The following is a 14641-nucleotide window of genomic DNA, read 5'->3' on the forward strand; positions in this document are numbered from 1 at the left end:
AGTCAATTGTAATTTTTTGCATTGGTATAGACCCTAGGAAACACAAATTACTATTCAATTCAGGCCATTATAACTATTTGGCTAAGTTGAGTTGAGTGTTTATTTTTAGAAAAGCAAAATACCAGAACAAAATATTTGAAGTTGTTATTTCATTGGTTTTCCTTTATTTTTTTGGTGACCAAAGAGATTTGTGAATAATTTTATGTTCTATTTATGATAAGTAAAATTGTTTGCATAAGCATTTTTGACTTGAAAAGATGTTATGAGCAATGGATGTAATTTGCTTACATGACCATTATCCTTGCAGGAAAGAATTTTCTTCTGTTAACTGTGGCCAAACTGCTTTTTAATCACATGTGGGATGTCATAAAAGATGTCCCGAGCTTTCAGTCCGAGTATGGAATTATTTTACGACATATTTTGAGAGATTATCGATTTCATATGAGGAAGCGGGTATATTGCAGTGAGTCTCCTTTTCGATTGCACCTCATACATGTTTCTTATGATGTTCTGGAAAATTGTCTTTTCTCAAATTTATCATACCAGTCCCATTTATTTTGGCAAGGTCTGGTGCTTCTATATATGGAAAAGGTGGAAACAAGCTTGAGTGGCAGTAGTGGCAGTCAATCTAATCCCAAAGAGGAAATCTTTCGCTGCATTCTGACACTCCATTCGCTTCTTGAAAATCCTCCAGGAGATTTTCCAGATAATCTTCGAGAAGACATTGTGAAGGGGTTTGTAGGAATATTCTCTTATGTAAGGTACAACATATATGGACCCTCCTTTGGATTTGTGCCTGTAATGGTGGAATTCTAATCTGGAAGTTATTGGACAATCACTTTCCTTACCATTATGTTTTCAGGGATGAAGGGAAGATTTCACGTAAGCTAATTGAGTGCATCAACACATACTTGTTAAGGGATGGTCCAAATTTGGATTCTCATTCCTTGGAAATCCATGATGCTGTGCAGCAGTTTGTGTTCCGTTGTTGGATAACAACCCACGACCGCGGTCTAAAGGTTTTTTAAACTAGTATTACATACATAGTGATGTCTGTATATTTGTAGATAGTTGAAGTAATAATAAATATACATGTATTCTATTTTTTATTTTTATATATTTATTTTTTTCCAAATATATTCATATTTTTCTTTTGCAGGATGCACTTATTTTATATGCAAGGTTACAATTAAATTTAACTAGGGGTGCTACTGATGGGAGTGCTTTGGTAGAACAACTTCTGGATGTAGTTGGCAAGGAACTAGATCAAATCAATATTTGTTGCACCAACCTGCCACGGTCACTTTTTTTTTGTTTTTGTTTTTGTTTTCATCATACATTCTCCTTTGGAGTTACTTAAAGTGATTTCTTAGATGCTTATGTGAATATACTATGTATTCAGGAGTGATACGACCAAGGATGACAAGTGTGGAACCTTAACAACCTCACAGTGCAGTTTGGTGGAGCTAGCAGCCCTAATCTTTTATCGGGTAGTTGTTTCAGAAATTTAGTGCCTGTATTTCATTCTTTATGATGATGCTCTATGATGTGCTTTTATTTGTTCGCTTTTGTAAAATTTAATTGTGCTATGAATTTTCTATGAATAGTTCCAAGGATCTATGGTTTTTTCTCGGATTTTTAAATTGATTAATTTCATCGTGTAGTACGAGTTTTCTATAATTTCTCTTGCAAAAGGCTCAGATGGATAAGAAAAGATTTGTGCCATATCTTAATGGATATTTCATGAAATATGCTAAATTTTTTAGCATAAATGTGATATGCTATATTCCCAAGTTTTTTCCTGTAAAATTGAAGCAGAAGCTGCTAGGAGTTAGAAACTTCTTCCTTTGGTGGAAGACAAAGAATGGTCATTGGCTAATATGATTTTACTATCCCAGGCTTGTGTTTGTAAATTAAAAGCACCATCAACTGGAAAACGAGCCAGAAGGGAGCATGCTGCTGCATATCTAAAGGAGGGGCTCACTAAAGGAAAATGGTTATGGTAAACTTTCTTTTGCCGTTTCTGACCCATTTTCACATACTAGCATGGTTTTTATGATGGTCTATATCAGTTCTCACCCCATATTAATCTTGGTCACACTATTTGGTATGGACGTTGGGTAGATGTTAAACACATTATGACTTCTTTATGGCGTTGGATTTGATGACATTAAGTATAATTTGTGGGGAAATATGTACATTTCTCTCTCCTCTTTAAACCCTTCACAAGCTAGTGTTTTGTATAAACAAATCTTCCTTTTGCATCATAGCTTATTGATTTAAAAAAGTCTATATGTATTGTTTACACAAGTGAAAAGATCGTTCTTTTTTTGCTTTAATTGTAAGGAGCGCATGTATTGATAATGAGAATTTTAGAGAAAGTTTGTGTCACTACCTGCCCCGATGTGTAGATACTGTTCGTTTTGCACTCTCCGTGCTCACGGTTTTCAAAATGCGTCACAACCACCCCCTCTTGGGAACCAACGTCCTTGCTGGCTTGTGCTCGTGCACGTTCCCCCACTGATACCATCTGTCATGACCTGCCCCGCTGTGTAAATATTGTTACTCTTCTGGACCGTAAGGATCTTTGATATATATGCTGAATTAATCAATAGAGTTGTATGACAGGAATGCTGCGTTTTGTTGTCTCATCCGTAACTACTGTACTCGCATCAGTAAGGATCTTTTCATCTACTGGTTTGAAGGAATATGTGCAAGCTTTGAAAGGTGAGTCAGCTTTAGCATGCTTGGAGGGTCAATGGTGTCAATATTTACTTCTTATTAGCTTATTGTCACTTTTGATACATTTCTTTCTTTTCTGGTGTATAATAGTACACAAAAGGATACCGTAAGTAGGACAAAAGTTTATAGTAGATTTTATAACTATATTCTTCATTTCTCACTCCCTCTTTCTCTTTGTTTTCTTTTTTTCTTCGTCCTTTGTTGTGTTCACATGCCAAAATATAGAAGCTGTTTGATTATTCTTATGCTCTTGCCTGACATGTAATATATACTTCATTTTTACTTGTTAAAAAGTAGATGTTATTGTTATGTTGTTAAAAGAACAATTATAGAATTTACTGTAATTTGGTTACATTTAACTTCGGTACAGAATGGCACACATTGATGCTTCAATCAATTAATTATGCACTCATTCACCACTATATTCACTCTAGTTGAGTGTGCCATGCGCCACACGCACGCGCGCACACACACACACACGCATATATATATATATATATTGACATGTTTGCAGCCTAGTTGAGTGTGCCATTCACCACTATATAGTTCCAGCATGCTGAAACTACCCAGCCCCTGTATTTGCTTTGATTAGCTGTTTACAAGAACTACAAATGTTCAAATTTCTTAAATTGCGGAAATAATAGGTTGGAATTTTGTGCAGAATAATAAATGATGCTAATATGGAGCATGCTTATGATGGGTTGCTGTGGACATTGAGGTATGCTGCTCTACAATTACATAAAAACAATTTACCAGTTCTAATTAATTCTTCTGCATCCATAGTAAAACTTGTTGAATTTTTTTTTGGTGACACTGCTGTGTTCCATGATGTCATTTCTCCACTGAATTCCACTTGATTCTATATACCGTAGCTCTGCTTTAACACTTGTGATACTTAATGCATTACCTGCATCCTTAGGTGTCTGCAGGGTCTGTCTTCAGTGCTGCTGCTCCCATCTTTGAGAGTGGAGATTTCACCAGGTTCATCCTTCATCTCAAAAGAGGTATCTGGTTTATTTCTTTCTTTTCTTTTTTAAATAATGTATCTTTAAATTAGAGAAAACAGTGATGCCTTCATTATTATATGTATCTATGATATGGGATATTGGCTTTGAGCTGAACGAAATCATCTTTAAACTGTGCTTTTTACGTCTATTAGATGAGTTATTGGGCACAGGTCTCCAGGAGTGAGACATACAATGCTGTAAAATTTTAACACTGCTTTATATAACTGCATTTTTATTTCAAGGGCGCATTAGGTTGAAGTGAACCAATGTTATTTTGTATAATTTTCTTTTCTATTACTAACAATTGACCTTCTTTGAAGTGAGTTCTGGACTACTGTATTAATGCAAGGAAAATGTTGTTCTCAGCTATGTTTCTCACTGTTTAAAATGTATATTGTATTGTGTAAAAGTGACCATTATACATGGCGTTGGCATCTGGGCATGTCAGTTAATTTTGATTTCATTTCTGTTATGTTATTCTTAATTAAAATTTAATTTCTTAAACATGTCTTAAAATGTATAGTCTCATGTATTTCAATAAGTGATGAACATTTCGTCCATTTTGATATATAACGATGCTTTTCAATCTTCCATGGTATTTTCAATTTCTTTTCATTTGTTGGTAAATGATATCTTCCAAATGTCTTGGACAACCGATGTTATTTAGCCATCAATTTGTGTCTTTGTGTTGTATGAAAAGAAACTCAAACCTTTTTTCCTAAGCAGAAAATAATTCTGTTGTGGACATGTTTGTCTATGTTCCACCATGGATTCTATACCATTCTACCAGCCAAACAAACCCTAAAACAATAAAGTATTAAAATATCCTTAAAATTACTAAAATAGCCATAAGTATAAATAAAACCCTAATTTACTAATATCCCTAATTCTATCTTTCTTTTCCCCTTCTCCAATGATAAGTGCAGGTCATATGTGGTTCTAGCTTTTGAGTTGCGCCTTGTTCTCCATCACAGGTTATATCATCTTAAGAGGTGGTCATGTTTTCTCAAGGAACACATTTACAAGCAATGTGGAAACTTTAGTGGGTTCATGTAATGGGATTGCTCTCTATGTAATACTTAGGGGCTGTTTGTGGAAAACCCTATTGCTGTATGCTGAGAGTTGTTTGACTGGGTTAATATTGGAAATAGTTTTTCAAACGTGATTAAGTTGTATGGCCATTCACAGTTATTCCGAAGTTTGGGTGTTTAACCAACTTTTCCCAAAACATCAACTTAATTTCATTAGGATTTAATGACTTAAACCTTTGGGCTTTTAAATTTATGGAGGGAGAGGAATAGAAGATCCTTTGAAGGGGAAGAGACTCCTATTTGGGCTTTTTAATTTTATGTTCTTGGCACCTTATTTTTTTTTGGATTCATGGTTGTTATAGCAAATCTATGGGGGAGATCATTTACTTTTTGGATAGTTTGAGTCTATAGTGACCTTTTGGTCTTTGTGAAGTTGTATATGGGATGCGCTCCCCTTTTGAGAACTCATCAACATCCCCTTTTGAGCACTCTTCAATGAAATCTTTACTTAAAAAAAGGGAAAAAAAAGGTTGAAGGACTTACTGTGTGGGTCTGAGTATGACCTGATCCCTTTTGCAAATTCCCCCAGCAGTTTCTCACAGTATTAAAGGATTAAGATGAATTGATTGGGAAGAATGACTTTGATTTTTAGTTTCTTTTAGCTTTTTTCTTTTCAGTTTGGGACATATATTTGAATATCATTCAATCCGGTCTTCTTATTTTGAGGATGCTTTTCATGTTTGTTGTCTAATTATTATATTATTTTCTTATTAAATCAATCTCATCTTCAAGCCCGAGGTAGGATGACCAAAATATTGTTGCTTAATAAGATGTTCTATTGAAAATATACGTTTTGTTTAGATGAGTTGATATTCTTTTCTTGTCAAGTGTTTTTCCTTTTAATGAGAGTTAGTTGACTTGTTGGAAGATTTTCTGCAGTTTGACAGAGGTTGGCATACAATATGGAGCTGTCTAATGCGCGGATTACCTATATTCAGTAATGTCTCCCCAGTTGTAAGTTTAGTTCATGGACACATCTTTGCTGTAATAAAGTAATCAGTATCTTTAGTTTGGTCTGTTTGATTAATAAAATGTTAAAGTAAAATTTTCAATGTATTGGTTTTCACTGGTACGCTCATCTTTTCACTCATTTAATTGTCATGGGCACTTGTACGGAGGAGCCATGTTGAGTTAGACACTTGTCAAAAACAACTGCCTAAATGGGTATCTGGAATACCGTGAACATTTCCATTTCTGAATTCTTTTCTTTTCTGGTTACATATCAGACTTGAATGTAAGCTATAGGGAATAGACATGCTATTGACTTGTTAGGACACATGTTTTTCTTTTCATATAATTGTATTTAATTGTCACAAGAGATTATGGTAAAGGGCTTTTATATCAAAATCTCGGGTTATCGTTTGTAATATAAGTAAGAAGCAATGGCAATTTTGATCAAGGAGGAGGAAAAATTATAGAAAAAAATGTGAGTCCATGCATTGCTGTTTCCTCTTGTTGTTCTTCCTCACTTCTTCTTTGTTTTTATGTCAGTATTTATATCATGTTGTGTCTTATTTTCACTGAGAGCTGAGCCTGGAAAGTTTTTGTTCAAAATTTTGGAATGGCTTATATCTGTAGAATAACGTTGAGTTTTAAAATTTTAGTTAAGATGGTTTTCTAAATATAAGATTCTAGAAAAGAAAGAAAAAAAGAGATTTCATGTTGTTGAGTTTGTTCATATGGGATAAAGGTAAGAGTGATGATGTTGGTTAGCTTGTTTAAAAATGCTTTGTTGAGTGAGTTGAGTACGGTTAGCTGTTGTTTAAGCTGCCGCTATAATTGTACATTATTTTTGGTTTTTGTACAGGTGGATACTGCTTTGATGCTCCTCAGGGACATAATTTTGAATGTGAGTACCCTATTCTATCTCATGCATTAATTAACTTGTTTCACATTCCACCACATGGTATGATATTGTCCGCTTTGGGCTCAAGCCCGCACAGTTTTGCTCTTGGGTTTTTCCCCAACAGGCCTCATATCATTTAGAGTGTGCCAATCCTACATATATAGCATTATTCCCTTTCCACGCCCAAGCGACGTGGGATCGTGCACCCGTAGCCTGCGAGCATGGTAGCCTGCTAGTGTCTTCAACCTACCCACAAAATCGCCACAATCCACCACCCTAAGTGGCCCGACGGCCCTGTCGGCACACTTTCGGATGGGTCATTTATAACGACCCACTCCACCACATGGAATGATATTGTCTGCTTTGGGTCCAAGTTTGCACGGTTTTGCTCTTGGTTTTATCCCAAAAGGCCTTATACCATTTGGAGTGTACCAATCCTACATTTATAGCACTTCCCCTTTCCACACCCAGGCGATGTGGGATCGTGCATCCGTAGCTTGCCAGTTCCTCACACCTGCCCATGCCCACCCACCCACAAGGTTGCCACATAAACCTTGTCTTCCTTGCTCACATCCATGAGTCACATTATGGATAACGTCAGATGACAACAGTTATTATGTCACATTTTGTCTGTCAGGACCCCGCGAATACATTTGTTGTACCTCAAGATGTATGGGAAATTCGGTTGTTCAAGCGTTTGCCGTCAATGTAAGTATGAATATATGCACACATGCTCGTAAATCCTACTTCCTTTTGTATTAAGCGTTTTAGTTTTGTGGTTCTTACATCTCCACCAAGTGCGATGTATACTTGATTTTGATACTTCTAATGTCAGTGAAATGTTCTCTCTAATTGTGTGGTTTTGATTCCTATCCAGGTCAGTTTTGTGCTTCATTTCAAGTTATTTCTCAAGAAGAGGATCTCAAGTAAATGTCTCCAACTAGCTTTTTCTGGGATTTCTTTTTCCTTTGTCTCATGTTTGTAATTGTAGCATTTGTTTCAAAACCATTAGAGCCCTTTTCATTCTTTTAGTAGTTTAAGTAATGTGAATTAAAAGCATGATCTAATTATCAATACTTCAGAGAGTTTTTATTTTTTATTTTTATTTTTTTTACTGTTATTATAATTATTATTTTCAGCATCTCCTTCTACAAGGTCGTCACAATAATGACCAAGTGTGTGGAACACTAATTTTGTAGTTTGGTTTTGATGTTCATGGATTTGAATTGCCCAATGCAGTGGTTTGCTTTATGATGGTGTTGCGTCATCAATTCATCTTTTTTGTCATTAATTGATAATATGGCGATTGTTAAGTGAAATGATGAGTTAGAAACTTAAAATATGCACTTCCAACTTAAATAATGGGGATAATATGTGGTAGATTAGCTAATTGGTAATTTTGTTGAACCTTACCTCCAAAATTTAAAGAGGGATCGATTTCCGCTCTGATACCATGTTGAAAGAGAGAGAGAGAAAGAGAATATATGAAAACTTATATGTTATTGAGTAAGTAATACAATAATACAATGTTGTTTATATAGGAGAAGCTACGGGAGTAGGTGAGTGGAGAACAAGAAAACCCTATACATGGTAATTCTATATATGCTAATGATGGGTAGGTGACAACTCATACAATACTAACTGTAAACGTGTGACAACTTATACAGTACTGTACAACAGTCTCATTCACTGCTTGATTGATATTGCCCACAACCTGGTATAAGAAGCAACTTTATATGAGATGAGAGGCTGATACAAAAACTATCTTTGAAAAATCTTTTAAAATTGGGGAAAAAAAGAAAAAGTTTAACAACGAAATATATGATACAAATAGCGTAATACTTATGGCATGATCCAAAAGTACCATGATGGCCTATCAACTTAGAACATATGCTTAGATACGAAATACCCAATGTCAATGTTTTTTGGTGCATGCATTTGATTCCTAATCCATAAATTTATGACATTGAAAATGTCCAATTATGCTAAAAACATCAGGTCTTCGATTTTGTTTTGTGCAAATCATCTTGATGTTTAAAAGAGGATAAAAAATCAACCCAAGTGTCAAATTTGCTGAACCTTTTAAAAATCTATTGAATGTGTAAAAAAGTAACCACACAAAAAAAACTTAGCTTACTTAGTTGAGGGTGTTGGGAGGGACAGACTAGGTATCATTTTAACTTTCTGCATTATTTGCACAAAGTGGCTACCCGCGGACTTGGATTCTCACACTCGACAGCTTGAGCTTTTACCATTATCAAGCAATGATCACTTGTTGGATGGATACAAAAAGTGATAGTAATAAAAAGAAACTTGAATTTTCTTCTTATTTGGAGGGTTTCTTAGGGTTTGTTTATAGTCTTGCCTGTATAATGGCTCTGATGTAATCAAAATATTTAAAGTTTTATTATCGAGATTATTGAGTTTCTAAAAAATCATCTATGTTCTTCCCTAATTTTTATTCTAATCCCTCTATCTTTCTGGTCAGTCTCTTCATTCTGTTTCTCATACCTTTTTTCTTGCCTCATCTTACCATTATTTTGTCATGCATCACATGCCTATACCGTATCATGCTGATAGAGTATGTTGAAGGGAATAGGAGTTTCCTTGTAAAACTTCACCACTTTGATTATGAGTTTCTAAAAATTCTCTATCTTCTTCCCCAGTTCTTATTCTTCTAGTCCCTCTGTTTATCTGGTCTATCTATTCAATCTGTTTCACATCCCCTTCTTTTAGTCTCATCTCATAATCTGACCACAGTTTTGTCTTGCATCCATGACATGATAAGGGGAATAGGAGATTCCTTGTAAAACATCATCTATTTGCCATTCGGGATATGAATACTTTGTTCATTATTCAACCATCGATAATTTATGAAGTATGAGTGCACATAGTACCTACAAATATGACATTAGACTGATACAACATTATTATCAATTCCTTAAAAGAGGATACCAATATGAGGTGGGCATGATAATTCACACACACACACACACACACACACACCCATATATATATTTGATAAATAAGATTTCATTAAAGAGTGCTCAAAGGGGAGCACACTCCAAAAACAACTACACAAAATAAGGCAACTCAATACTCTCTATACTCGCAAGCTATCCACAAAATCTGTAAAGTCCTCCACAAATTTACAAGACTGCCCTTAAACCCCAAAAAATAAATAATTCAAAATAAAATGCTGTAACACCTAAATTGGAGCTTCAACACCATCGAAAGAACTCCTGTTCCTCTCGCACCACAAAACCCACCACATGCAAAGAGCTACCCCCCAAGTATCTGGAACCTTTTTTTTTTTTGGAAACCCGAGGCTTTGCCTCTACTAATCCCCAAGGACCCGTGTAAGGTGACCCACCCATACGGACCGGGTAAAACTCGGACTATGTCCGCGGTCATGGCCCCAAGAAATTGCTCGCACCTAAGTTGAATCGAACCTAAGACCTGAAGCTTAATGAGGCAAGTATCTGGAACTTAAGGCTCGAGCATGCCATAATACACAAATATATATATATACATATATATTGTTTCTATGTATATAGAATGGTGATTATATCATTTTGATTGAGGAAAGTAGAGGAATCATAAGTTCTAAACGAGAGGTTTGGAGGAAAACTCTAAAATGAAGAGGGTTTAAGATAAGTAGGACTAAAATTGGATATATGTAATGTAATGTTTAGTAAAATTAGAAATATAAGTGAAAATCGAGGGTCCAGAGGTACCAGAAAGCCATCTTATTTATTACCTAGACTCGATTATGGATAGAGGGATATATTGGAGAGGATGTTAATCATAGAACTAAAGAGGATGGGTGAAATGGAGGAGTGCTTTTGGAATGTTGTGTGATTGGCATATACTTTAAAATTGGAAGGTAAATTTTATATAAAAAACTTTTAAAGTAGCCATACTTTATCAGATGGAATGTTTGGGAGGCCAAAAACACATACTTACAAGATGAGTGTGATAGAAATGTGAATGTTGAGATGGATGCGTGACAACACAAAAAAGACAGAATGATTACTCATAAAATTGTTATAGTTGCACCTTTTGGTGATAAAATGAAGGAGAAACGATTAAGATGGCTCGGTCATGTGTAGCGATGAGCAATAGGTAAATTAGGAAAATTGATGTGGTCTTTATTTGGGGTAATGTTAGGGGAAGGGAAGACCAAACTAACATGGATTGAATTATTAAGGATCGATACGATAGCATGTGCTTTGGGTGAGGTTATGGCCTTATATATAGTGGAACGATGAAAAATTACTTTTTGTACCTGGGAAAGACTTTCTTGAGTCGAATATGTATGTATATTTGTAAAAAATAATATATATATATATATATATATATGCAGCTATGTTTAAATTTACACTTTCTAAGAATTATACTATGATATTGTATTGTAAGCGGTACATTCTATTATTCTTGACCTGTCAGGCAGACGTGTACTGGAGTATCTGAGAAGTATTCGATCTGTTAAAATATCATTTGAAGTTATAGATACAATTAGAATGTATTGGACACAAGTCTGTGGAAGTCATGGAGTATCAATATTACATGCCAATACGATATGGATATGATCCTCTTACAAAATTATTCCTGCTTCATAGTCCATAAATTTTTTCCTGCATCTAACCTGTCAGCTTGTTTATGACTTCTGGTTCTAGACAAAGCAACCAGAACTCTACAAACTGCAGTATCAATCTCAAAGGCAAGCGAGCGCATTGCCGGAGGAACAATACCTATTCCGGAGGTAGATCTTGCGGAAGTCCTAGAGTATTGATATTAGATGCCAATACGATATGGATATGATCCTTACCAAATTATTCCTGCTTCACAGTCCATAAATTTTTTTCCCGCATCTGTTGTGGAGATTAAGCAAGGCTCGCAACCTCAACATAAATAACCTTTTTCACTTGCCATTCAAGACATCCAAGAATTCTCAACAAAATTTAAGTCTTGAAAGAAGACTGGGAATAAGAGTACTTAGGAGCCTTCTTTAAATAGGAGACTGAGATCCTAGCTTTAACATGTCTAAATACGAGCAAGGGTTTTAAAAACATAAAGGCACTATCATGTCTGAGACTCTGAATTAATGCCATTGCATTAATCCTAGTTTTCACTTCACCTTGTATGCTATTTGAGGTCAAAAGATGGGCACTATATAAAAGAAATTTACCTTTCCTCTAACTTTTAAACCTTAAACCTACAAGATATTGGAACATTAATGCACCATATAATAAATTGTAGATTACATACTCTAGCAATGAGTTCTACCTTATTCAGCATGACTAATAATAAAGGTTTAAACTTTATAAGTTTAAATCATTCTTCAAATGCACTGACCAAAATTCATGGATGTTCGACATTTTGTTGGTGCCGTGAGAAGCTGATTCTCTGGTCTCTGTCATTTCATACGTCAACTTTTGTTAGCATTAATTAGTTGGAGCATGCATCAGAATCCTACATCTTCAACGTAGGTCACTTTACTCTCTTTGTATGTTACTTGGCACACCTGACTAATTTCTTTGTTAAATCTTAATTCATTTTGTTTACTTATTAACTTCTTCTGCATTTTATCCACTAAGATCAGCATTTTACATTAAAATGGCTTCCACGAGGCACATGAAACTTTTTAGTTAAACAAACAAATTTTAATAAGGAATTGAAATCTGCTGACGGAAAACCTTGGTCACCGCCCTTTCTGTCCTAAGCCTGATTGCTGGTTGACTCATTGAAACTGAGCTGGAGCAAAAAGCAGTGAACATTTTTAATCTTTCCTCTTGTTTGGCTTAGTTATGTATAATTCATGATTGAGTGGCACAGAACTTGGCTCATCCAGGTTATTTTGTGCCATATTGCATGATATCCTAAGACGATTCATATAAACTCGAAGCCTTTGTGCAATTTATGTCTAATAGGGTCTTTCAATTCCCTTTGAAACTTTATTTTCCTCCTTTTGAAAGGAATATGTACCATGTTGTCATGTTTTCTGTCTGCCATCTTTCTGTTTGTGTAGGGTGATCTTCGTGACATTTTATATCTCCGACAAAATCTCTTAAGAGCAGTTTTAGCTTTACTAAACAGGAAGGTAAGTTTGTTTTAAATTCTAATGAAATATAATTTTCTCTTTATTATTGTAATGTTTTCTTTAGCTACTTCAAATTTTTATTTGATTAAAAATCAAACTTGGTTGGTGAAGGTGAAATTTGCTATTGCATTGCCTGTTATTTTACCAAAATGACTTGGACTTGTATCATGATTGTATACCAATATTGCGGTGCATGGATTGCTGTTGTCCAGCTTGTTTTTTCTTTTATTTGTATGATGTGCAAATTCATATTTGGGGGCTTTGATCATATTCTAGTTCATCTGGGTATTTTGGACTTGGCTGTGTCTTTTACCTTGATAGCACAATAAATTTCTTGAAGGACCTTTGAAAATGTCTGCAACACTACTATGAGATTCCCAACTTCGATAGTTGTTGAATGGGTTAGTCGGAAGACAACACTATATTTTTTATTTTACCTTCCAACTTCTGGATACATGTAAATCTATTTTGACTCATTTTTTTTGATAAGTGTAAATCTATTTTGACTCATGAAATTATTTAGAAACCTTATCCATGATAAGGGTTCCTTGTAGGCTTTTGTTTTAGGGTGTAATTATAGGATGAAAAACGTACCTGTGAGGCCATCCACAAACACCCAAAGACGCTAATCCTTGATCTTTTTCTGATTTCCTGATCATGGAGATGTCGCTATTATCATGTTCATCTTTGGCTTTGACAAGAAACATAATCAACTTGAGGATGAGATCAAGATTTCAAATTTTAGTATCTCCTCACATGTAGAAAAGAAGCTTGTGCTGCTTGCTTATCAAAGATGTGGGACTCTGATCTTGTCTAAATGCACTAATTAACATGTTCATAAATAAAGAAGCAAGTAAAGAAAATAAACAAGGAGAAGTTCTAATGTCTTTAAAAAACAATTTTGGGATGAGAATTAAGAACAATTGTGGGGGATCGATTTTAGTAATTTTGGTGTTTTAAATTCATTTTTGTTTTATTATAATTTGACCCCATTTTTTAACGTACAAAATTTTAAATATTACAATATGAACCCCGCCGTATCCCAGAAGTATCCTCGGCGTATCCGAAATTAAAAAAAGTATTTTAAAAAATCGAATACTTCTCTGGAGTATCGGACACGTGTCCGAGCATATCCTAGGCGTATCGGTATTGGACACGTGTCTGATACCGCCACAATGCCTCCGGGGAAGTATCTGTGCTTCCTAGCTTGCCAGTAAGACTAAGAAAGCCTTGCCCATCAAAAAAGGGGGTAAAAAATCTTTAAAAACATTAGAACTTAGGATATCCTCCAGAGGCATGGGAGTTGATGGGAGTGAAATGATACATGCAACTATTATTATTATCGTTATTATTATTATTATTATTATTTATTTGTTATTATTATTATTATTATTATTATTTTTTATCTTTAAGCAGGCTATGCTTACTTCTGTTTTGTCAATATTAGCAAGGTAACTAACTGCAACTTTAAATGGAAACATGGTTCCCTTCTCTTAACAATAGATGCATTGTTTAAACTTTTATTTTATTTTAGTCTTATACCAAATTATATGTTTTCACTTCTGAACTGGGTGATGCTTATGAAATGGATTTTGGAATTTATTAACATTCTCTAAAAAAGGTACTGTTAATAATCCCGCAGGTACTGAAACCATTAAAAGAACACCCAACAATTCTTGCTTGCGATAATCACACTGCCTACTTTTTCATTTTTAACATCTGAAATAGTATTTTGCTCTTCATTTCAAAGGGAAAGAAATTGCTTTATTCATTTGATGTTTCTTTTTCCCCATTCATTACTTTCTAAGTCCTCTTCCTTGCAACCTGGCATATTATGTTAATGAAATTTTAC

At 34.8% G+C, this 14641-nt stretch overlaps 1 protein-coding gene across 1 annotated transcript in view; it reads left to right on the forward strand.

Annotated features, from left to right (window-relative positions):
- The window catches only part of LOC132286027 (serine/threonine-protein kinase ATM), a 108480-nt gene that overhangs the window by 2144 nt on the left and 91695 nt on the right, over window positions 1–14641 (forward strand). Inside the window, exons 4-17 of the mRNA XM_059788281.1 lie at window positions 308–463; window positions 566–761; window positions 863–1019; window positions 1160–1299; window positions 1403–1490; window positions 1899–2002; window positions 2629–2727; window positions 3404–3460; window positions 3662–3746; window positions 5720–5794; window positions 6648–6689; window positions 7324–7394; window positions 7564–7612; window positions 12718–12789. Of these exons, the coding sequence (XP_059644264.1) occupies window positions 308–463; window positions 566–761; window positions 863–1019; window positions 1160–1299; window positions 1403–1490; window positions 1899–2002; window positions 2629–2727; window positions 3404–3460; window positions 3662–3746; window positions 5720–5794; window positions 6648–6689; window positions 7324–7394; window positions 7564–7612; window positions 12718–12789 (1391 nt within the window). The remainder of the gene's footprint in view (window positions 1–307; window positions 464–565; window positions 762–862; window positions 1020–1159; window positions 1300–1402; window positions 1491–1898; window positions 2003–2628; window positions 2728–3403; window positions 3461–3661; window positions 3747–5719; window positions 5795–6647; window positions 6690–7323; window positions 7395–7563; window positions 7613–12717; window positions 12790–14641) is intronic.

This window comes from Cornus florida, unplaced genomic scaffold (assembly GCF_030987335.1).
Source record: "Cornus florida cultivar Cherokee Brave unplaced genomic scaffold, ASM3098733v1 CherokeeBrave_3.0.0_Hap2_Chr11, whole genome shotgun sequence".
In the NCBI taxonomy this organism is placed as follows: Eukaryota; Viridiplantae; Streptophyta; class Magnoliopsida; order Cornales; family Cornaceae; genus Cornus; species Cornus florida.